The sequence below is a fragment of the Acomys russatus genome, chromosome 32 (genome assembly GCF_903995435.1).
Source record: "Acomys russatus chromosome 32, mAcoRus1.1, whole genome shotgun sequence".
Taxonomy (NCBI): domain Eukaryota; kingdom Metazoa; phylum Chordata; class Mammalia; order Rodentia; family Muridae; genus Acomys; species Acomys russatus.
In genome coordinates this window covers 33,556,171-33,581,728 of record NC_067168.1, presented here as the reverse complement: position 1 = coordinate 33,581,728, position 25,558 = coordinate 33,556,171, and the positions used below count along the sequence as shown (strand labels likewise).

The following is a 25,558-nucleotide window of genomic DNA, read 5'->3' as shown; positions in this document are numbered from 1 at the left end:
TTTGGTCAGGGAACTGAACCCCTAGAGTAAAAACAATAATAAGCACCTAGCCAGCCCCTCCCTGTCTCATATCTACCATCCCTGTGAGCCTCAGGAAATTGATAGGAGGAGGTGAAGGGAGGGAAGAAACTAAAAAATTTCTCAGCTTTTTGGAAATAATTATGTTTTTATCAGCAAGTTGTCATAGGATATTTTTGCATTTTTTTGTTTTGTTTGTTTGTTTTTGTTTTTTCGAGACAGGGTTTCTCTGTGTAGCCTTGGCTGTCCTGGACTCACTTTGTAAATCAGGCTGGCCTCGAACTCACAGTGATCCACCTGCCTCTGCCTCCCCAGTGCTGCGATTAAAGGCGTGTGCCACCATGGTAGGCTGTCATAAGATGTTTGCAGGCATGATTTTACAATGTGCCTTGATGGATGAACATTTACTTACACCTGGCAAGGGACAGTTCTAACCTCAGCTAATGACTAGATTATTCTGCCATAGAAACCGAAGCAGAAGTGGCTCTCTAATGGTGTTTAATTTCCAACCCATGCTTACAATTTGGAGTGCCGTCTCTCAGGTGCCTCCAGAATGATTACAGCATTTAAGAGAGCAATGGCATACATCTTTCTGGTTGTGTCACAAGTTGATATCAGTGTACAGTATGCAATCCAGAGGGATTATAGGGTTTTTGTTTGTTTTTCAAGATAGGGCTTCTCTGTGCCATGGTGTCCTGGCACTCACTCTTTAGACCAGACTGGCCTTGAACTCACAGAGATTCGTCTACTTCTGCCTTCCAAGGCCTGAGATTAAAGGCATGAGCCACCACCACCTGGTGGGTTTTAGGTTCTTGTTGTACAGAGACACAGTTGTAGTAGTTGTGAAAGGTGAGGGAGGACACTTTCATGGGAGGAAATTCACTAGAGCAAAGAGAGCCCTGCTGCAGCATGGATGAGGGTTTTGTTGTTTGTTTTTTAATGCCAAGTAGTATATTTGCTCTTTAGGTGATTTGCATGATACTGGCTTTCTGTCACATGTTCTGTTTATGTAGTTCCACGTACAACTTCAGGCGTTTTCTGTTTGATTAGTGTCCCAAATCTCCAACCAGGGTGTGTGTTTTAGTATTATAATATGCCATAAGGTCACCTTCAGCCACTGTGGATTGCCTCTGCCTGTGATAGCTGGATTTAGTTACCCTCAGCTGGAGATTTCCAGATTTCTTCTTTGCTTACTTGCTTCGTTCATATAGTAACTTGACAGCCTATGCCTAAGCTCTCTGGAACTCATTCTCTACCCTATTCTATTGCCTCATTTTGTCTGGGGATCCCAACTTCCATGAGAGATTATAGTTCAGATGCTCACATTAGGTCCTTGTGCCCTCATAGGTGGTAGAGTGATATGGCCTGACCTGCATACCATGAAATTTCTCATTGACTTGATCAAGTTTTCTTGTCAGGGCATCCATGCTGTCAGCCGTGCCAAGCTGGTATCTCTTTTTAGTTTTAATTCTTTTTTTTTGTTTTGTTTTGTTTTCTGAGACAGGGTCTCTCTGTGTAGCCTTGCCTGTCCTGGACTCACTTTGTAGACCAGGCTGGCCTTGAACTCCCAGCTATCTGCCAGCCTGTCTCCCAAGTGCTGGGATTAAAGGCATGCACCACCATGCCCAGCCTTAGTTTTAATTCTTTGGGTAGTCTGTGAATCTGTGGGTGGGCACCCACAGCTTTGTTAGAGGTATCATCCAACAGGGGTAGTGCAATGAATAACCAACTACCACTGCCACTCTGCCACTTTCAGGATATTCTCATACTTAACATGATGGTTCATGTGAATCACACAGTGAGGCGTCTTAAAACTACATAAAAATCTTGGGCCTGTAATTTTTCTCTTCTGTGCCCACTCCAAGATGTGCTTTATTGTATTTCTTTTTGGTATACTGTTGACTGTGCCATTTGTTAAGCAAAACCAGAAGTCCCCTAAGCCCCAGAGTACTGTTTCAGGGTACCAGAGAAAAACTAGGAGGGTGAGGGATGGTGTATATGGCAGGAAATGACTTGTGTTGATCCCAGCACTCAGGAGGCTAAGGCAAGAGGGTCATAGCAGTTCTTTGAGACCAGTTCCGGCTACATAATGATATTCAGCTCAGCCTGGAATATAATGTGAAGCCTGTCTGAAAACCAAATCAACCTTTTTTTTTGTCTTTTCATCTCTTTTTTGGAAGCTGACCAAAGCTTGGATATGCTTTCCTTGGTGTTCTGGCCATTTTCTCTGAAGGGCTCTTCCCCTTCCACCATCCAGCTGCTTGCTTATCTCCATTGTATAATGTCCATGTAAGGGAAGTGTTACAGTGTTTCATTGCCAAATTTCCATTTCTCATGAACTCAAAATCTGTTAAACCTGGGGTTCCTTTGGATTCAGTTTAGTAATTTGGTATATTCTGAGTTTTTGTAGTGTTATAAATCATTCTATTTGGTTTATGTAATAATGTTTACATATACTATTTCTGAATCTTAACTACATTGATTATATATTATAGCTTAAGAGAAGTATTAATGTAGGTTGACATTAATATAGATTTCAGTGTTAGAACTTTTGTAACTTTAAAATAAGAAAAAATTAGGTCACAAATGCTGATGATTTTAGTAGATTAAAAACAAAAAGAGGAAGTTCCAAACAAATGGCATCCTACTATTTGTCTTCTGTGTCATTTCTGTATTAATTTTGCTATAGTATCAAGGTTAAATCTCTTAACCTTCCAATTGACAATAATCTGTCATATCAGATGTATCATTACCTTGCTGTCCCTTGTACAAGTCTTCTTTAACACGCGTTTCTCGTTGTTTTCATGTTTCTTTTTATAACATAGCATAGTGTGCAGAGCCCCGCTTCATATTCATTTGCCTTTCAAACCTAACCCTCTCTTAGCAACTTCAGTTCTTTCACAGATGTTTATCCTTTTAAATAAATTTATTTTTAATTTATTCACTTTACATCCTGATTGTAGTCCCCTCCCTAGTCTCCTCCCCATCCCACCCTCTCTCCCCACATATGTTTATATTCTAAGAACTTGTAGTAAACCTTTTCATATAAAGCAATTCTAGAACATGATAATTTGTATTATGCAGTTGTCACATTTTTATATTTGTTTTGTTATTAATAATGTTATTTCTTTATATCCACTAGTTATCTCTGCCACACTCTTAAGACTATAGAATTAACTTCTAAAATTGTCATTTGCATCAGTTATTCAGTAGCTTGAAAAAAAATATTCTCATTCAATACAGTTTTTTCAAGTATGACATTTATCACTGATTTCCCCCTTTTTTTTTTTTTTTATTATTTGTTTACTTTTCATCCATTCTCTCCTCCCAGTCTCTCACTCTCAGCTTCCCTTCACCTATGACCTTTCTTCCTCCTCAGAGAAGTAGAGACTTCCCATGAATATCAACCCGCCTTGGCATATCAGGTTGTAGTAGGACTGGGCACATCTTCTATTGAGGCAAGACAAGGCTGTCCAGTTAGGTGAAAGAGATCCAAATGCAGGCAGCAGAGTTGGACACAGCCCTTGCTCCTGCTGTTAGAGGTCACACATGAGGACCAAGCTGTGCATTGTTACACATGCATAGGGGGCCTAGGCCCAGCTCATGCAGACTCTCTGGTTGGTGCTTCAGTCTCTGTGAGCTTCTATGGGCCCAGGTTGACTGATTCTGTAGGTTTCTTGTGGTGTCATTGACCTCTCTGACTCTTTCAATCTTTTCTCCCCTTCTTTCACATGATTCCCTGAGCTCCACTTGGTGTTTTGGCTGTGGGTCTCGTCTTCTGTTTTCATCAGCTGCTAGGTGAAGCCACTCAGATGACAGTTATGCTAGCCTCCTGTCTGCAAGTATAGCAGAATATTATTAATCGCATCAGAGTGGTCTCTCTCTCTCATGAAATGGGACTCAAATTGATTTTCTTATCTGAGAAGAATCACGTTGTCATACTGGTTAAAAATGATAAACCAAGTTAAAACATTCTAATTTCAGAACTTTTACAGTTGGAGTTGAATTGATTGCTAATGTTGAATCTGGGATTTGCTAACTTGGGTCCTGGCAGGAAAAGTAGATTTATTATTATTTATTCTTTTTTCTCCTTTTAATAATTCTTTACTGTGAAATCTATGACATTTTCTTGTAGTTTTATTAATGTGTAACTGTGTGTATGTAAATTATACCTTATGAAATGATTACCAGGATCAAGATAATTAATATTCTTATCACCTCACATAGTGAAATTATTTGTGTGTGGTTAGAGAAAGAGAATACATAAATCCTTCAGCAAAGCTGAAGCTTACAGGGTATTATTGTCAGTTGCAGTAACCGTGTAGCCATTAGGTCTCCAGAGTTTACTCATCTTATAACTGAAAACATATAACCTCTGGTTTACCCCAATTTCTCCATTCTTGGTAAACCAGGTTTGTACCTTGTTTCTGTTATTTTAACTTTTATAGATCCTATAAGCATGTCTGCCTTGCCTTTCTCTGTTTGGCTTATTTCATTTAGCATAATATTTTCCAGGTCCTGCATGTTGTCACAAATGTTAGCATAGCATACTTTTAAGGCTGAGTAAAATTCTGTTATTGTATGTACAGTGCATTTTCTTTTTCCATCTCTTGACCTGTGTGTGCATTGGGGTGGCTGAGGAATGCTTGTTGTATACAAGTGCATATGCACATGTGTGAAAGCGGGGCCAGAGCTCAACCTCTGGTATTGCTCCTTAAGAGCTGTCTGCCTCATTGTTTTGAGACAAGGTCTGTCACTGAGACCAGCAGGACATGAAGGTCTGACCCACCTGTTTCTGCTTCCCCAGTGCTGAGTTGGAAGAACATCCAGCTTTTTAAGTGAGTTCTAGACTTAGGTTGTCATGCTGTGTGGCAAGCACTTGCTGACTGAGCCATCTATCTCATTAGCCACTTGACAGACATTTTTATATCTTAGCTGTTCTGTGTTAGTGGACTGAGAAGAATAAATATTTCTTTGAGATAATGATTTAATTTCCTTTGGATATATATTCAGAACTGAAATTGTCAGATCATATGGTAATTCATTTTTAATTTTTTGAAGAACCTCTTTATTGTTTTTCATAATTGCTATAACTATTTTATATAACTATAAATACAACTATATTTCTACCAACAAGTATAAAAGGGCTCTGTTTTCTCCACAGCTTTCTCATTATTTATTATTTTCTGGATATTTGATATCACTTCCCAACGCGTGTAAAGTTTTGATTGACGTTTTTGTATGAATATAGAACTTCAACACCTTTAATGCATGTTTGCCTCTGTTTCATATGTATATATTTAGAAATGTATTTTCATGAAGTATTTTCTTATTTTTGATGCTACTATAAATACAGTTTTTTGTGGTATTGGGCACAGAACCTCACACACTCTATGAAAACACTCTTATCACTAAGTTACATTCTCAACCATTGTAAATGGAATTTTCAAAATGTTAAGTGTTAATATATAATGGTACTAGTATGTTGGTTTTGTCTTCTGCAATTTTACCAAATCAGTTCATTAGTTCTAACAGATTTATTTTGGTGGACTCTAGGGTTTTTTTTTTTTTAATTTCATGTACATTGAATTTTTGCCTGCATGTATACCTGTGTGAGGGTGTCGGATCCTTTCGAACTGGAGTTTCAGACAGGTATGAGCTGCCATGTAGGGCCTGGCAATTGAATCTGGTCCTCCAGAAGAGTAGCCAGTGCTCTTAAATGCTGGGCCATCTCTCCAGTTTGACTGTAGGGCTTCTTAATTTGAGAACTAATGATATTCTTTCCTTTCTCTTTTGTATATCCTGTAGAGCTTAGTTTCATTTTCCTCCTTTTTCCTTCCTTCCTTTCTTGCTTGTTGAAGACCAAACACAGGGCCATGGATATGCTAAGCACGCTGGTCTGCCACCGAGTCACACTCCTACCCCCTGAGATTCTCATTTGCTTATAGATCATCTCCCTTAGTTCATTGACTTGCATGTTTTGTTTTGTTTTTAAATTCTAGGTCATGTTTTTTAACTAAAGTGAGAAATAAAACAGACTCTTTCCTTATTGCCTACATATAGCTATAGTAGAATTAACTGGCTCATTTGATACTTGACTTATCTAGGCCTTCCCTGCAAGTCCTGAATGAACAAAGTATTGTTAAGTTACAGTCCCTGCAAAAGATCACTTGGAACCTAATCTCTACTTAAGGTCATTTGTTCAAATGGCAGCTAAACACATCTTGTGGTTTGGATTTTAATTTATTAAAGCCACCTGCTACAACCTTTAGTTGGGGATTGTATAATCTCTGTGGTCCTTTAGCTTTAGATAAAATGGGAAGTTCCTTTGTCTAGTAAAAAAATGCTCTCAATCTAGCAGGCTGTAAGTCCAGTAGTGCATCACTCTCATATGAATGGTCCTCCTCCCCTTTCACCCTAGTCTCTCATGGCATTAGTCTGGATCATCCTCACAACTGCCAAGCCCTGCTGGCTAGCTCTTATTTTCCATTGTAGTTAATTGAGACTTCTTAACATAATCATTTTGAATTATTTTTTGTGACATTCATAAATCATTTATTTGGTATTGGTTATTAGCATGTTATTCTAGTACTTCAGTTGTATAATTTTAACTTGCGTATGTGTTCCTTGGAGATTTCCACTTCTGTCTTCCCATTTGAATGCAAAGTCACAGTCTCCAGTCTTACCTACCTGGTGTCAGAAGAATGCCATCACCAAACAGTATCCTGGGGACTATGAGTTTGTTCAGAACTTTTGGTCTATGCTATGAGCTAATTTGCATTTCAGAAAATGTTAAAGGTACAAGTAATTCTAAAAAATTATCTAAGCAAGAGTTTTGCAGTGTTATGCTTTTTCTAAAAGAAACAAACTTAATGTTTTAAGACTATGCTAAAAAACAAAAAAAGACTCCCAGTGTTTTCTAGGCAGCCTTTCTACAAGCAATTAGAAGTTGTGTAACAAAAGCAAATATGTTTACATCAACTTTGCCCAGTTACATCAACTGCCTGCAATCTGCCAGTTAGCTGTGTTTCTCATTATGTTTTCATGATTTTAATATTTGAGTTTAGAACATTGAAAAATGTAGCAAGTGGCATCTAAGATTTTTTTTTTTTTTAATCAAAGATAATGTGGCTGTTGTGATTTTGGTTCTAGGCAGTATGAAACTGTGGTTCCACTTGAAGATTCTATTGTGACTGAAGTTACAACAACTCTACAAGAATGGGCCAGCCTGTGGAAACAACTCTATGTGGTAAATAGTTCATTATAATTTACTAGAGCAGTAAAGTTTTGTTGTATCATGTGAAAAGAAAGTCTGGCTTGGTGCCAATACTTTAGTTTGAAATTTTAAAATATTTCCAGTTTCTAAATGAATGTTCTGATTATCACTTGAAATGTAACAAACCAAATTTTTTGAACCTGAACAGAACACATTTTTATATATTAATACATATGGCACCTTTACCTTGATCTGATTATTAGAATGTAAGTTCCATAACCATGATGCTTAGCTATCTTATAAGTTGCATGTCCACTATATGTTTTGTTTTGTTGGTTTTTCAAGACAGGTTTTCTTTGTGTAGCCTTGGCCGTCCTGGACTTGCTTTGTAAACCATGCTGGCCTCGCACTCAACAGCGATCTGTCCGCCTCTGCCTCCCGAGTGCTGGAATTGAAGCTGTGTGCCACCACTGCCCGGCTCCATTATATGGTTTTATAAACATTCGTCTATTGAATGAAAAACAAAAAACTTGGGAATTCCTTAATTTTTATTGTTTGTCATCTTAATAGTGGTTTAGGCCAAGAACTTGTATCAATGGTTTTTTGCAACTACTTAATTTAAAGAATGTATCATATGTAATGCTTTGTTAGTCTGGAAATTAATTGAAAAATTTATTAGAAACCTATGATAATTGTTGTCTCTCTGACAAGACACTTAAAAGAATAAAGAAAGATGTCAATAAAGGAAGATTTAGCATGGGTTGCGGTTCACGGTCCCTTTCACTCCATTGCTTCTGGGCCTGAGCATAATAATGCCTCCTGATAGAAAGAATATAGTGGAAGAAAATGGCAGATTGCAGGCAGTTGATAATCTTTTAATTATATCAGAGCATCTCATGATCCTCTTACCTCTGCATGAGTGGATCCGCTTGTAAGGAACCAGGCTTTCAGTACCTTAGTCTTTTAGGGATAACTAAACTCAGTAAACGAAAAACAATAAACATCTTAGAAAGAAAACAGAGAATGATAAGATGTGCAAATAATTGTATGCTAAAAATAAGTAACAGAATTTGACTTCTGAGCAAGATGCTCTAAATACAACCCATTTTAGGTTTGCATCTTAGTCAAGATGGAGCAAGCACATTAGTCTTTAGCACTGAGTTTTTGTTTTGGGGTTTTTTTTGGCTGTGCTAATTTTCACACCTACCAACTATGTTTACGGTTACCTTTTCTTTGAATCCTTGCTAATATTGTTGCTGTTGTTTGCTGATAATAGCATTAAACAGAGAATCTCTGGCAGAACAAATAAACCATATGACAGAAGGTGCCAGAAGATAGAGTAGAGAAGGGAAGGTACTTGATAGGGGCAGCAAAAGCATACTTCTCAAAGAACAGCTGGTCAGATTAGACAGTAAAACCTAGAGTTTTGCCTTGTGAACCACCCTAGTAAATGGAAAAGATAAAACTATAGACTATAAAAAACTTTACAAATCACATATCCCTAAAAAGAGATGTATGTAAAATATATAAAGCATTCTCTAAAATGAAAAATAACAAAATTATTCAATTATACAATGGGCAAAAAATAACAGACTTCATTCAGAAGTGTATGTAGATAGCCAGTAATATCATGAATATTTTCCTCATCATTAACCATTAGAATAATATAAAGCAAGGTTGCATAAATATACATCTATTTGAATAACTGAAGTAAAACATAAGTATTTTCCAGTGGGATATAGATATCTTGTCTATCAATCTCTGTGGTCCTTTAGCTTTAGATATAATGGGAAGCCACAATTGTTTGTTTTGGGAAAAAGGAAAAAGATAATTCTGTGTGTGATTTCAAATAGTGATTTATACAATAAAAAACTAAGAGAAATGAAAAGGAAATTGATGAATTGGACTGTTCAGCAATCTGGATTGGTCTCAAGAGCACCATGTTGCATAAACTTTATAAGACTCTTGGAGTTGAGTAGAGCGATTCTGCTTGTGTAGCATCATCAACGTGAAGGAATCCCACCTGCCTGAAGCGGGTTGACTGGGCTTACAGTGTGACTAGTCAGGGCAATTCCAAGAAACTTTCTACTGATGATCTGACTGTGCTGATACCTATTTCAGTTAATCATGATTTCTGTAAGTTAACCATATTGTAAAAATAACTATTTCCTGATTTTGACAATGGATTGTAGCAATACAAGGTACAATCAATGGCTGAAGTTACATTTAGAGAATTCTTCATTTACTAATGTATATGATATGTAGTGACAAGGCAGTTTGATCACCTGACAACATTTTCTATATATAGAAATAAATGGACATGAAATATGTTTCATTTATATAAGGAGATTTTTTTGGGTAATATGATATATAAAAAATATAATAGAAAATTTTCATCTCTCTGAGGCATCAAACCACAATCTCCCTGTCTTTTTTGTATAATGATTATGTTTTTCTGTTAAATTAAGATTGTAAGCTAGGTGTAGTGGCACATGCCTTTAATCTCAACACTCTAGAGGCAGAGAAATCTCTGATTTCAAGGCCAACCTGATCTACAGAACAAGTCCTAGGATAGCCAGGGCTACACAGAGAAACTCTATCTCAAAAAACAAAAGAAAACAAAAACAAACAAACAAACAAACAAACAAACAAAATCCACAAAAAACCCACACCAAAACCCAAGATTGTCCAATTTTAAGCACATATTTATGTTCCAAATAACTTTTTTTTAAAAACTATGAGCCCAAGCTGGGCATAATGCTGCACACCTTTAGTCTCAGCACTCTAGGAGCCAGAGGCAGGAGGGTCTCTGACTTCCAGGGCAGCCTGGTCTACGTGGTAGATTTCAGGACAACCAGAGTTACATAGTGAGACCCTTTCTTGAAAAAAAAAAACCAAAAAACCAAAAACCATGGCCGGGCGTTTTGGCACACGCCTTTAATCCCAGCACTTGGGAGGGAGAGGCAGGAGGATCACTGTGAGTTCAAGGCCAGCCAAGGCTACACAGAGAAACCCTGTCTCGGGGGTTGGGGGGGAAAGAGAAAAGAAAAAAACAAAAACCTAAAATATATAAGCTCCTTTGAAACTACACACAAAAGTTATCTTTCTCCTATTTTCTAAAACAAATGACTGATCATCAATATTGTTAGACAAGGCGTTGTTTCCCAGAATTTTATTCTTTTTTCTTTTTTTCTTTTTTTAGTGTGTGTATTGAGACAGGGTTTCTCTGTGTAGCCTTGGCTGTCCTAGACTTGTTTTGTACACCAGGCTGGCCTCGAACTTACAGAGATCTGCCTGCCTCTGCCTCCCCAAGTGCTGGGATTACAGACATACGCCACTGTATCTAGCTTTACTTTTATTCTTAATTTTAAAGAATTACCATAGTCCATGCTAGGCGTTGAAACTACTCCCATTACCATTTCTATGCAAGATATGCTAAGGAATTGAAGTATTTCTGGTTATTATAAATCAATTAAGTAAAATCTATAGTGCAAAATTTTAAGAGAATAATTTTATAAATAGTTATATAATGTTTATATATTTTATATGGACTTTCATGATGCACCCATTCAACCCTTTGTTGATTTGTTTATTCATACATGTGTGTCTCTGTGTGTTATTTTTTTTTATCAAAAAATTTAAAAATTTTATTTATTTATTATGTATACAATGTTTTGCCTGCATGTACACCTAAACGTCAGAAGAGGGCACCAGACCTCATTATAGATGGTTGTGAGCCACATGTGGTTGCTGGGAATTGAACTCAGGACCTTTGGAAGAGCAGCCAGTGCCTTTAACCTCTGAGCCATCTCTCCAGCTTGTGTGTTATATTTTAGTCAGGTTCTTGCTATCTCTTCCAGGCTGTCCTGGAACTTATTAAGTAATATTACTTGACCCTGAACATCTGTCCTCCTGCCTCAGCCCCATAAGTGCTGGGATAGAGGAACAATTCTTGTGTCCCTTGTTTAAAACATAGACTTCTCACGGGGATGACTACATATAAGCTAACAAAGTTCAAAGTAAATGGGCAATTGGAATGATGCTTAGTGATTATATTCTCACTTTGACACCTTGATTTTTCCAACCCATGTGTTTGACTCTGGATCTGAATGTAGTTTCATTATCAGTTAATGACCTGTCAGTTCTACAGGTAAAATCTCACTGCCATGATTCCTTGGTCAGTTGTAATCATCCATGTATTCCAAGAGTGTGGGGATAAGGTATTATGTGAGTCCATGGATAGGGATACTGGAACAATGATTACCAAGGAAGACAAAGCTATATCTAGAATATATGCCTATTTAGTAAGTTTGGTTCTGTACTCCCTCACCATTAAAAATCCAATTTAATCTCCCTATCATTGCATTCCCAAGAGAAATAATGCCATATCAAGGACACAGTGCTGCTTTTTGCTGTTGATAGACTCAACACTCATCAATAACATTAGTCATACCACCTTCAATAAGGAGATATCAGTGTAGCTGAGATTATGGGCAGCTTCTGTCCCTGTCTCCCTGGCCACCTTGCTGTGGGCCTATTGAGCAAGTGCTAGGATAGCTAAGGAGAAAAAGATTATTCATATTCACAGGATGTGTCCTTTTCCATCAGTCTTGTGATAAGTATCCTAGTAGGACTTCAAATATCTTCTAGTTCAGGGAACTCCTACAGTTGATAAACACCTTCAGTGAAGTGGCTGGAAACAAGATTCTCTCAAAATAAATGAGTCGCCCTCCTATATACAAATGGTAAATGGGCTGAGAAAGAAATCACAGAAGCAACACTTTTCATAATAGCCACAAATAATATAAAGTATCTTGATGTAACTCTAACTAAACAATTGAAAGACCTTTAAGTCTTTGAAGAAAGAAATTGAAGAGTATACCAGAAGATAGATTTCTCATGTTCATGGATTGGTAGAATTAACACAGTAATAATAACCATCTTACTAAAAGCAATATGTGATCATTTTCTTAAGTACATGTATATCCACACAATATGTCATGATATTACTTGTGGCTTCTAATTCAACTATCATTTGTTTGCTACCAAGGAGCTGCCTCATTTGCTCTAAGCAAGTGTATTTGTAATCCTGAGTGTAGGGGAGTGAAATGTGAAAGCTAGTCTATAGTATAGCACTTTCTCAATACATTTCTGTATTAAGTTTCTATTGTGTTGCATTTTCTCTAAACTCTAAACTTTCTTTACTATTTGATCTGCTTTTATTGGCTATTGGTAATGCTGCTACTTCATAAAATGGCATTTAGGTCATTGAATAATTTTTTACCTCAGTTATAATTTTAAATATTCTTAATTTTATCATTCAGATAAGCTGCCTTATTTGAAGAATTTTCAAGAGCAATTTAAGAATGAAGGCACAGCCAGGCATCAGTGGTGGTGCATGCCTTTAACCCTTGCACTTAGAAAGCAGAACAACAAAAGAATGGTGGCACATGCCCATCACCCCAGCACTGTTGAGCGGAAGGCAGGAAAATTGGGACTTCGAAGCCACCTAAGCTATATAAGAAGTTGGAAGTGAGCTTGGGCTACATGGTGGAACCCTTTCAAAACTTTATTCCCCTCTTTTGGGGCGGAGGTGATAAATTTGTTACGGCCTCCAAAAAGACTTGTTCAAAAGTGGCATTTGAGGGCTGGAGAGAGGACTCAGCAGTTAAGAGAATATATTGCTTTTACAGAAAATAGTAATTTGCTTCTGCACATCCACACAGGACTTCTCACAACCACCTGTAACTCCAGTGCTGGGGGAGGGAGGGGTTGATACCCTTTCTGGCTTCTTTAGAGACTGCATTCATGTGTGCACCCTCCCATGCACACATAATTAAAAATTTTTAATGTAAAATCTTTAAAGAGAAAAAAATCAACAAAATAGCATTTGACCATCTTTGTGTATGATCATTATTTAAGTTGGCCACTTGAGTCTTTAATATGAAGGAATATTTGAATCTATGCTATAGCATTTATGTTCATGTATCTTATGTGGCCGGGCGTTTTGCCATAGGAGCTTTGAATGATGTTGTTTCCTTATGTTCTGCTAATCAGGTATGGCAGGAGCCGCAGGCGCTGCAGGGGCTGGCACGTCATAATGTGGCTCATGCTGAGATTCTCTGCACTAACATATTTCTAAGTTATATATCAGCTATACTTGTTATATCTTTGGATCAATTTAGGTCGTTCCTCATGTGATTTAGTATTTTTCATATTTTTACTTTTATCTGGGACAGTCAAAATCTTAGATCTATGTAGTTTATGATATTCAGATATACAGGCAGTGGAACAAACACATGAGAAATACAGGAAAAAAATCAACTGGGTATGGTGGCACACAACTTTAATCACTCAGACAGCAGAGGCAGGAGGATCTCTGCGATTTCAATGCCAGTCTGTTGTATGTAAAGAGTTCCAGGCCAGCCAGGGCTGCATAGTGAGATCCCACCTAAAACAAACAACAACAAAAGTGTAAAAAATAAACTTTGATAAAGTTTTCAAACATGAAAGCAAAAGGGAAATTAAAAACTATTTGAGAAACTTAAATGGTGAAACGAACCATTTAATGTAAAGAGAGAAGACTCCTTATATAAATAAAACCAGGTCCAAGCATAGTGCTGCCTGTATGTAATTCCAGTATGAGTGTGAGGTCAGCATCATGGGCTACATAGTAAGACGCTCTCAGAAATTGCACTGAATAGATAATGTCAGAACTGAAAGATGCATTGTATCTAATGCTGCTAATAAAAAATAAGGATATGTTATGAATATCTATGTGCCAGCCAATGGCAAAGTAAAAGTAGATAAACTCTCAAAGACATATAACCTCCAAAGACTGAATGATGAAGGAAGAGAAAAACTGAACAGAACAGTGGCAAATAAGGAGTTTAATGGGTGAATTCTGCCAAACTTTTAGAGTAGAACTATAATAAATCCTTTTAGACCTTCTCCAACATTAAAGAAGTAAAAACAGTGAAACTGTATGCTGGTGATGAGAACAGTTCAAAGCCCTAACTCTAGAGGAGGACAAGCATTTTCTAAGGAAAAGTTTATCTTGAAGCCAAATCTACACACGTGCATTTCCTGCTTTTGAAACTTTCATACCTTGTACACATGTATGATCTTGGTCACATCCCTTTCCCTGCTTCATCTAGCTATTTCTTTCACCCCTCCCAATGTATTTCCAGCCTTCCTCCTTCATGTCTTCATGTCTTTTGTTTTAATAACCCACTAAATCTAGTATGTGCAGAGTGTAGGGTCATTCCCTGTGACATGAGAAACCTACCAATGTTCATCCCCTCTTCAAGAAAAGTGACTGTCCCCTCAGCAGCTGTCAACTGTCATTGGCCCCTGAGCTAGAGCTGGATCATCAGGAGCCTCCCTTGCTCCTTGTTGGAATTTTAAACTTACTTAAATCTTGTGTGGCTAACTATCGCTGCTGTGAGTTCATGAGTACAGCAACCATTGTCATATCAGGGGCTGACCTTCACAGCAGTCCCAAGCATCCTCTAGCTCTTAGGCTTGTTCTGCCCCTCTTCTGTGATGGTCCCTGAGCATTGAGGAAGGGGTTGACATGTATGTCTTATCTGTAGCTGAGCATGCATAGTCACTCATTCTTAGTACCTACGTCTCTGCATTAACTACTCCCCTCTGCAACTAGACATTTCCCTGACCAAAGTTGAGAGCAGCACAAAATCTATTGATATAAAAATAAATATTTATATGGAAGCTTGACAACATACCCCTTTAATAAAAATAACATGAAGAGGTTTTCTCCTAGGGCCTGTGGCTTCCTAGCTATGGGTTCTTATTAAGTTTTATAGTACTAGACACTAAATTTCCCTCCTATGGAGCAGGCCTCAAATTTAGTCAAGAGATTGGTTGGTCAAGTAGGAATAGGAGTGTAGAGATGTGGGGAAAATAAGTGGGCGTGTCTTGCTTGGCAGGTCACTGTTGTAGCATGTGGGGTACAGCACTTGGTCAGACCATTCATGTCCTTTCTCCCTCTCCTCCAGCAGCCTGCATAGTAGTTTCCATCACTATAAACACTAGCTAGCAGGGTGGGAGTGTCCTGTTGAGTTCAGTATTGATTTCTTTGTATCTTAAGACAGAAGTGTACTGTGTTTTCAGCAAACGGGGTCATACTATTTATTTATGATAAGCAGCCAAGAACAATAACAGTAGTCTATCTTGTTTAGGGTGCCTGACATTGAGATTTCCATTAAATAACTCATATATTAGGAACAGCATTGCTCGCCCATGCTAGTACTTCTGCTCAATCCCCCTTTAGAAATGATGCTTCATTGCTTAAGTGGTGCTGGGGATTCATAAAGCTTCTTCATAAATCTTTAGTCTTAGTTAACACACCCTGTGTCCCCTGTTTTCCTACCTCCCTGTCCCTATCCTTACTTAACCCTAGCTCCAGGTATCCCTGTGTCACATACATCTGCTGTCCTCTTTCATTATATTTTGACTTAGGTTGCAAGATCATAGGTTCTCAGGTGGCTTTTTTATGCACACTTCATTTTTGTTACCCCTTCCTCTGTCCCTGCGTTTTCCTATTTCTATTACTCCCCTTCCCCTTTTCTAGCTATCTTCATTAGACCTCTTAAACTACCATCCCCTTCCTCAAGTGGATCACTTTGCCCACTGGCCCATTACTTGTTTCCCAGCTTTCACATGTATTTCAGGCTAAGCACACAAATCATAAAACGAGAAGGTAGTGCCTATATATAGAAAAGATGTGGCTTCACTGTGTGTAGTTTTTCCAGTTTCATCCATTTACTTACAATTTACATGATTTCAGGTTTTGTTTTGTTTCGTTTTTACTATTGAGTGATATTCCGTCATGTATATGTGCCACATTTTAATTATCCATTTACCAGTTGATGGATAGCTGGGTTGATTCTCTTTCCTAGCTATTGTGAATAGAGTAGTAATGAGCATGGATGTACAAATGTCTCTGTATAAAATAGAAAGTTCTTTTGGTCTGTGCCTTTGAGTAGGTCATATGATAATTATATCTCTAGTTGTTTAGAGAGCTCCAGACTGATTTCCAAAGTGGCTGTACCAGTTAACATTCCCGTCAGCAGTGATGAGTTCCCCTTTTGCCACATCTATGGCAGTATTTGTTGTGATTTGTATTCCTCATGATGACCATTCTGACTGTAGTAAGATGGAATCTTAAAGTAGTTTTAACCTGCTTTTTCCCATGTTAAATACATTTTTCTATTATTTTTTTATTTATTCACTTTACATCCTGGTCATAGCCCCCTCCCTCTTAATCTCCTAGTCCTACCTTCCCTTCCCCCTCCCGTATTCCTCAGAAAAGGGAAGCGCCCCTGCTCACCTACCCCAGCTCATGAAGTCACACCAGGATTGAGTTCCTCCTCTTCTGTAGCCTGGGCAAAGCAATCCTATCAAGGGAAAGTAATTGAAAAGCAGGGAACAGAGTCCTTGTCAAAGAACCTGCCCCCCCTCCCACCGTTCCCCTTACTAGGACCATGCCCACAGTTTTTCTTTTCTCTGCAGGCCTTCTGTCATCTATCCCCCTGACCATAGCCCCCCATTCCCCCTGTCCCAAAGGCTGATCTCCACTTTCCTACCTTGTTCTCTCTCTTCAACCACCACCTCTGCCTATTCTATTTCCCTTCTGATGGAAATTTAAGCATCCTCCCTTGGGTCTTCCTTGTTACTTATATTTTTTGGGTCTGTGAATTTAATATGTTTATCCTGCACTAAGTGGCTAAAATCTGCTTAGGATGTTGACTGATTGACTATCTGTGTTTCTCCTTTTCATAACTTTATATTATTCATAGCCCATTTTTAAATTGGGCTGCTTGTTTTCTTGATGTTTAATTTCTAAAGTTCTTTATATACCCTAGATAATAATGTATAGTTGGCAAAGATTTTCCTCTGATCTGTTAGGTTTTTCAATTGAAGAGCTTTATGTCTCTACTTTTGGTCAATCTAGAGAAAGATAGATTGAGGCTGGAAGGAAACAGAAGAGAAAATGGGAGATGGTGAGGGGGAAGGGGACAGGAAAACAAAGAACAGAAGGGGAAGAGGGAAAGAAAAAACAAGTAAGTTCTTTGTACAATTCCTACCTTTTTTATTGTTGGGTTTTTTTAGGGGGGGTGGTTGCTTTTTGGATGCTTGTTTGGTAAAATTATGAACAATTAATCTCAGATTCTGGTTACAGAAATACCACTAACTTTACGAGGAAAACAAGTAACTTTACAAGGCAAATATCACCCCATTTTCAAACTCAAACTCCAGAAGAAATGAAAAGCACAGACCACCATCCTTGATAAATTAACCTACACAGTCTTCAAACAAATATTTGCAATCAGAATCCAGCATCATTTTAAAGGATCCTACACCACAACCAAATTATATTCATTGTACATGTAAGAGTGGCTAAACATGTACAAATTAGTGCGTGTGACATTCCCTGTTAACAGAAGAAAGATGAAAATCTTAGGATCATCTTAGTAGATATAAGAAAAGCATTTAACAAAATTCAGCACCTTTTATGATAAAAGTTACTTAGTAGTATAAACAAATGTGATTTTATTAGTTCATTGCTGGAAGAAAAAGTGCTGGACCAAAGCAACATAAGGAAGTGAAGCTCTTGTTAGACTTATAGTCATGACCGTCATAGCAGTACAAGCTTGAGGTGGCTGGCCATGTTAATGGACAGTCAGGAAGCAGAGAGAGACAATACTGGTGCTCAGCTTGCTTTCTCTTTATTTTCCCTGGGATTCCAGATCATGGGATAGTGCTACCCACATGCAGGGTGAGTCTTCTCTCCTCAGTTAGCCCAGTCTAGAAACTCTCATAGGTATGCCCAGAGGTTTGTCTCTTAGGTCATCTAGATCCTGTGAAATTGATACAATAATAAGTACACTTCAACACAATAAAGTAATATGCCAACTTTAATCTACCCAGTGGTGACAAACTGAAGCTTTTCTTCTAAGATTAGGAACAAGACAAAGATACCTGCTTTTATAATTTTAGTCCTGGAATTCCAAGCTGGAACAAATGGGCAGGAGAAAAACTAAAGGCACTGAAATAGGTAAAGGAGCAAAACTATCTCTTTTTAGAGAACTATCTTATATGTAGAACTACCTGGTAACTGTGTGCATCTGTATACCTCATTAGAATTAACAAACAAATTCAGTAAAGTTTTAGCATAGAAGGAACAGACTAAAATCATTTATGTTTCTATAAAACTAGCAAACTATCTGAAAAAGAAATTAAGAAAACAATCCTATTTATGATAGCATCAAAAATAATAAAATACTTGTAAAGTTATCCAGGAAACTGGAAAATTTACACACTGAAAGCCAAAACATTGCTGAAGGAAATTAAAGGACAACTGAAAAGTAGAAAGACCCTGTGCCATGACCATTCATATTTGGCTCCAGAATAAATGAGCTTGTGCTTACTTGGAAATGATGGCTGTGCTTTTGTATCTGGATATTGTTATGTATAACCACATATGCTTTTCATGATAACTGAAAATGCCTTATTAACATTAAATGTATAGTTTTATGCTGACTGCCTTTTCAGATCAAGTCTAAGACTTTATAAGTAACTATCTCTCTCTAAAAGAAAGTCAGCTATCACTGACTTGTTTACCTTATTCACAGCAGCATATATTCAGAAGTAAAGGTTAATTTCATCAGGAAGATACAGAGGTTTTATATATGACAGTTGTAAAAACAGATAAAAAATGAGCCATACTTTTAAAAGGAATCATGTATACAAATAGTTAATATATAAAGGGACTATAAGATACAATCCAAGATTTTCATTACCAATTGGGTGTTAAAAAGCATTATTGTTAGGTGGGGTGCTTATATATAGGACACAGGGGCAAGGGTTAGCTGCTGTGTTATCTGGTGGGTTGCTGGTGGTCATGTTAGAATATCATCTGGCAAACTAGGTGATATTTTGAGGCCAGGTTCAGAGCAGTGTCCGCGGCAGAAATAACAAAAGTAGAAGTGTAATAATAGCTACAGTTGCAGATAGACTCATTTCTTTCTTCCCTCTCTCCCCTTCTTCCCTTCCTTTCCCCCAGTGAAAAGACCAAAGCATACCACAGACGGTAGTAAATTTTGCCCAGAGCACTATGACTGTTAGAGATAAAGCACCAAGCCTTCTTGACCCTATATCTAGTATCCCTTACCCACTGTGACATATTGTTAAAGAATATTAAACTTCAGAGGAACAATCAGCAGTAGGAAGGTAGGGAAGGTTCTCATCTTATTGCTAATGATGAACCTGAGAATTCCCTTGGGAAGGAGAGGGGTCAGGTGTTCAGTGTTTAATTTAAAGCGTGCAGCTTTTTCCTTCCCCAGTAAGAAAGAGAGACCTTTAAGAGAACGCAAGTAAACCAGATGTAGGCGTATTAGTATAGTATAAGACTGGGCCTTTAATAGGGAACTCTCGTGTTTCCCCGGCATTAGGTCCTGCTATGAAGTGACTACTGCTGTGTTTCTAGACAACTGGATGTAAATATGTACCTTCCGCCTTTTTCTTTTTCTTTACTGTTACAGGGTGACTGAAACCCTGAAGGGGCGTTGGTTGGCTGGGTAGCCTCTACCCCTGCCGCTCCATATGTACTACCACCAGAGTGGGAAAGCCATCCGTGGGCAAATGCCATGCTGTAGTTAAGACACAAAGCTTTCTCCAGGGCCACCTTCTGCTGTGGAATGCACTTCATTTCTCGTGTGTTCCAGGACTGAGACATACAAGTGATGTAGCTTTTGTGTTTATCTGAAAGGGAGTCATTGTACTTAGACATTAGACAGATTTGTTAGTTCCATTTATCAATATTTAAGTTGGTAAGGAGTGAAGGCTGTGCTCAGACTCAACTTTGTATCCACAATACCTCGGTTGGGGTGGGAAATGAAGAAAGCCTTTTATAGTTGAGCTTATTCAGTTTTATCTTTTACAACAGTCAAAGGTGCATGTAAATCTGGTTTTAAGTTTTATACACTAAGGACTGCTAGTCATTTAATTAAATGTGGGTCCTGGTGCCTTCTCTTCCCACTCCTAATTCTGAGTCCATACTTTTTTTTCTAGATATTTTAGCTATTTCTTCAGTGTTTTACATTTCTAATAATATTCCCCAAATGGATGTCTTTTCTAATCTTTAGGTATTATTTAATATTTTTCCTCTTGTAAAAGGCAATAATTAAGTTGAGTTCACACGCACCTACACATATACTATCCCCTCCTGCCTGTGTCCAAATCCCCAATCACCACCCTTGAGTCAATAGTCGGTACTTACAATGTTTGTATAACTATCTTCATGAATTTCATATCACTCTTTTTTGAGTCAGTATTTACTTGCTGCACTGTTTGTAATTATTTTCATAAGTAAGGAACTTGGTTGTGCTTCCTTTCTCTTATTGCTTGTTTTTATAGTTACTGACTCTACTTTTAAAAATATGTAACCTCTTAGCAGAAGTAAAAATCTCCATTGAATATGCTGAAATATGTTAGGTATTTAATCAACATAATTTTCTTCCGTTATATCCTGTGTGGAACCCGCCACCTTCTACATTAATGTGACCCGAAAAATGTCTTTGTTTCTTTCCTAGGTCCCTTTATCGTTTAGGCTAAACCACTTTTGCCTTAATTTTTCACTTGACAAAACACTTACAATAGCTTTCTGAAAAAAAAAAAAATAAAATAAAAATTAACACTTCTCATTTAAAAATACATTAGCCTACCTTATTCAGGACAGCATATACATCAGAAGTAAAGGTTCATTTCATTAGGAAAATCAAAGGTTTTGTATCACCTGTAAGTTACAGGTTTGATGGGTCTAATTTTTTTGCAGCTAGAGGACTTTAGCTAGGTGTGGATATACACACTTATGCTGGACAGCACTCAGAAGGCTGAGGCAGGAGGATCAAGAGTTTGAGTTCATCCAGGCTCGAACATTCAGTGAGACTCTTTGAAACAGACAAGGCCACAACAAAAGCAGACAGTGCAGAGCTTCAAAAGCACCTCTTCGTTGTCTTCATTGTCCAGTGCTATTGTTTCTGTCGTGCTATGGCAGTGCTGTTCTAGTTCCTCTTACTTAAAGTTTGTCTCCCTGAAAGTGTATGGCTCATCCCTTTGTCCTCAGTATTGTAAATTTTGCAACAATGTTCATGATTGTATTTGTTTCATATTTTTGTTTTGTTTTATTGCTGGTTTTGGTGACTATATATCCAGCTATTCCAGTGTGGGAACTCATTCTCTTCTGGCACATGCAGTTGTGTGTCAGTTTAATTCAGGAGTTAGCGTGCTAGAAGCTCTGGTTACACAGAACTTCCACTGAATCGACGTCTTTAGGTTCTTATTTTGAGAACTAAAAGAATGACTTTTATGACAACAGGTAGGGTAAGATTTTAGGAAGGGAATTATTATGGTGAAAGCAAGCTAGCAGAGCTCCTGTGTGTGAGGGGCAGTTCCTAGAGAAAGCTTGCCACTCAGCTCAGTGTAGAGTACTAGAAAAGAAATCAGCACCATATTGATCGCAACAATAGTGCTACTTTCTAATTATATCAGCCATTTCATTCTTACTCTATATTTACACAAAAGGCTAGGGCAAGTTTTCCTACCTTTTCATAGTTAAATGAGAATGGATTTTGTACTAGATAAAAAGTTACCTATATATACAAGCCAGCAACAACCTAGACGTTTCAAACAACTGTTAACTGTTTTAATAGCCCAGTTAATCAATTTTATCTTATGGTTTCTCATTCTGTTGCAGTTAGATAGTTATAGGGTGCAATAGGCCTCTGATGATTTGTTAAGGCTAGGTATACAGCATTACTCACATATTCAGAAACCGTTATTCGGGTACCTACTTGTGGCTTCAGCATGTAGCTTCTACTTTGAAAAGCATGATCACTTTATTCATTCATCTATTCTTGCATGCTAAGAGACAGCAATAAATGGACTACTTAAAGGCTCACAACTGACTTAATTCACTACTGTTACGTTCTATCGCTCAGAACAGTCTGAGGATCTGCCTAGATCCATGGAGAAACACGCTGTCTTTCCTTTCAGGATTGCCAGCATCACATTGTTACAGAAGAGCAGGGTATGAGAGATGCTATCATCTCTGGAAATTTTAATAGTAGAGCTCATTATTAAAAAAATAATTATGTGTAATTCCCTAAAGACTATACCAACACAGATATTATGTACGTATATGAGTGTATATTACATGTGCGTATGCTTATAAATGTATGTATACCCATTAAATAATTATATGCATATGCATTATACATATACACTTAGTTTATTAAGGCTGCTATATCAAAATTCTAAAACTGTAAAGAACAGAAATTTATTTTCTCAGTTCTGGAGTTTGGGAAGTCTAAGATGAAAATACTCCCCGAATGACTGTCATGGGAGAGCCCATATTTGCATAAATATCACCCTCTTACTACGTACTCACATGGTGTAGGAGATGAACAAATTCCATTGAGCAATTTTATAAGGGCATTAATGCTATCTGGGTTCTGCCTTCCTGATTTTAATCATCTCTCCAAAGGTAATGACTTACACCACTGCTTTATGGGTTATGGTTTTGATAATGTGAATTTGGTGTGACACAAACATTTAAATGGTAGCACATGGGCTGCAGAGATGGCTCAGCAATTAAGAGCACTGGTTGCTTTTTCAGAAGACTTATATTAGATTCGTAGCACTAACGTGACAGCTTACAATTGTCTGTACCCCCAGTTTGTGGTAGGGGGTATCTAGTGCCCTCTTTGGTCCTTTTTGGACATCAGGCTGGCATGTGACACACAGACAGACCTTTATGCAAAACACTGATACTCATAAGATAAAAATAAATCTTTAAAAACAATAAATCATAGCACATATACAAACATATGTAATGCACTGATATCAGTACAGTCCGTTAGTTATACTTGGCCTAAAACAAAGAACCTCATTTTTAGTAAGTGTTCATAAATCTCAGAACTGCCTTGCAATTGAAGCTATTTTTCTCCTCTAATTCAAGTTAGCATTCCCTAAGAAACTGTTTTGTGTTTTCTACAGCCTCAGCATCCTTTTGTATCACTCTCAGCCAATAATCTTGCCTGTTCTCTGAGAATGAAGCAATCAAAGGAAAACTATAGTCATTTTATTAAATTTCCACCTCTCTGTGTCATTACCCATTTTGAGGTCCTTTCCTTTCTGTGACAATACAGTTGCCCCTTTCTATCCGTGCATTCAAGCAATTGTGGAACAAAAATACTTGGAGAAAATTGCATCTTTAGCATGTGTTGATTGAGCATTAAGAACATTCTTTATAGATTGGTTACATTCCAAAATCTTCAGTAATGACATAAAATCATGTTTCTCTCTAAAAGAAACAGAATCCCACGTATTCAATGGTCAAGATTTTGCTTCTGTGAAATAAGACTTAAGTTCTTAAATTTATATTCTTAACAGTTTTTGAAGCACCAACTTAGTTTTTTGTTTTTACTTGCAAGGTAATAAACACTATAATGCCCTTAATTAACTTCATTATGATGTTTCTACTTAACTTTTGTAAATGTAAGGATCTTTATTAAGCTGAAAGGAGTAGAAATCTACTACTCTAGGGACACACACTGTTTAAAAGAAGCTAATTAGAAAGCGAGATGAGGCCTAGAAACTAAGAAAGGCATCTCACTCCAGAGACTGGCTTTATATGAAACCTTCGCTGCTTCAAAATAGGGCAATTAATTCTCTTCCCTCCTTCTTTTAACTTGACTATCCCTCCTGATGGAACTTGAGGTGTTGCCAGATGGCTGAAGTCTTTGCTGTTAAGGGCATTATTACTTCCGTTGAGATATCAGCTTTGGGCTCCTGTGCAAGTTATTTTTCTGATTAAGCTTAATAACTTTGATTTACTTGAGATGAGTGGACCAGGATTGGGTAGAGGGGCGGTGCTTTTTCCATGATCTGGATTAGTTATGATGTCTTGCTAGATATCACTGTGCAGTTTTAGATGGTAGGAAGTCACACTTTGTTTCTAAGTAAGCTCTTTCTTACATTGCCTTTACAGTTCAGGGAAATGAGCACTTTTCATAGTTTAACTGTTTTTCTTTCTCTTTTCATTCCCTTTCCATATCCCTTTTATATTTCACCCACACCAAAATACCTTTCAGAAACACAAAGTAGATCTTTTCTACAAACTACGCCATGTGATGAATGAACTTATTGACCTGCGAAGGCAGCTACTGTCTGGTCACCTGACACAGGATCAGGTGCGGGAGGTTAAGCGGCACATCACCGTGCGCCTGGACTGGGGTAATGAGTAAGTATGACTATTACTTGGGCATCTCTTAGTTTCATTGTAACTCAGTCCTCATAGACTTTAAACTTGATTTAAGTTTATCTTTAGTGGCTAAAAGATAGTATAGTCTCCATACAGTTTTACTAGGTATCATTACCCCCATCCCCCACCCCCAGTTATCAACAAGCATTCACTAGTTTTAGCCTGAACTTTTCTTAGCCTGTATTTTATTTCTGGAAAGAATTAAATAATTGGACTAGGTTATTCTCTGAGCTGTCTTCCAGGAGATCACATTCATTTATTTTACACTGTACTAATCACAGTATACTTAAAAAAAAATTGGTGCTTTAGAAAAAAAGGGAAGTCAGTACAGGAAAGGTGGCTCAGTAGATAAAGGCACTTGCCACCAAGCCTTTTCACCTGAGTTGGGTCTCCAGATTCTGCAAGGCGAAAGAGAAACTGACTCCTGTGAGTCCTATGATTTCATCATGGGCATCTTCATGCCCACCCACATAACACATAAATGTATATGCTTTGTGGGTGTGTGAGATTAGCATTTGTTATAGATTTTTATAGCCATACGATTAATATGAATAAGCATAACCTACAAATGATTTATACTTCAGAGTATCCTTAACTCTTTTGTTATTCAGAAAGATCCTACAGTGGATGTGATGATTTTCTTTGTGCCCTTAAAATAAAGTTTGGAGTCTGGAGAGATGGCTCGGTGGCTAAAGACACAGGATGCTCTTTCAGAGGACCTGGGTTTGATTGCCAGCAAGAACATGGCAGCTTACCAAGGGTCTACAACTCCAGTTCTAGGGGATCTGCTGCTCACTTGTGGCTTCTCTGGCACTGTGCATGAGGGCAAAATACTCATACACATAAAAATAAGTGTTTTAAAATAACAACTTGAGACTTTGTCATTATAAGCCGAGATATAGATTACAGTTGTATTTCTTCCTAAATTTAATAATGATTCAGATCCACTGAACTTTTAAGCAACCAGTTGTTTTCTA

General features: G+C 37.7%; 1 protein-coding gene across 1 annotated transcript in view; it reads left to right on the top strand.

Annotated features, from left to right (window-relative positions):
* The window catches only part of Dock3 (dedicator of cytokinesis 3), a 328,616-nt gene that overhangs the window by 109,094 nt on the left and 193,964 nt on the right, over positions 1–25,558 (top strand). Inside the window, exons 5-6 of the mRNA XM_051140503.1 lie at positions 7,171–7,267; positions 24,412–24,560. Coding sequence (XP_050996460.1) covers positions 7,171–7,267; positions 24,412–24,560 — 246 coding nt within the window. The remainder of the gene's footprint in view (positions 1–7,170; positions 7,268–24,411; positions 24,561–25,558) is intronic.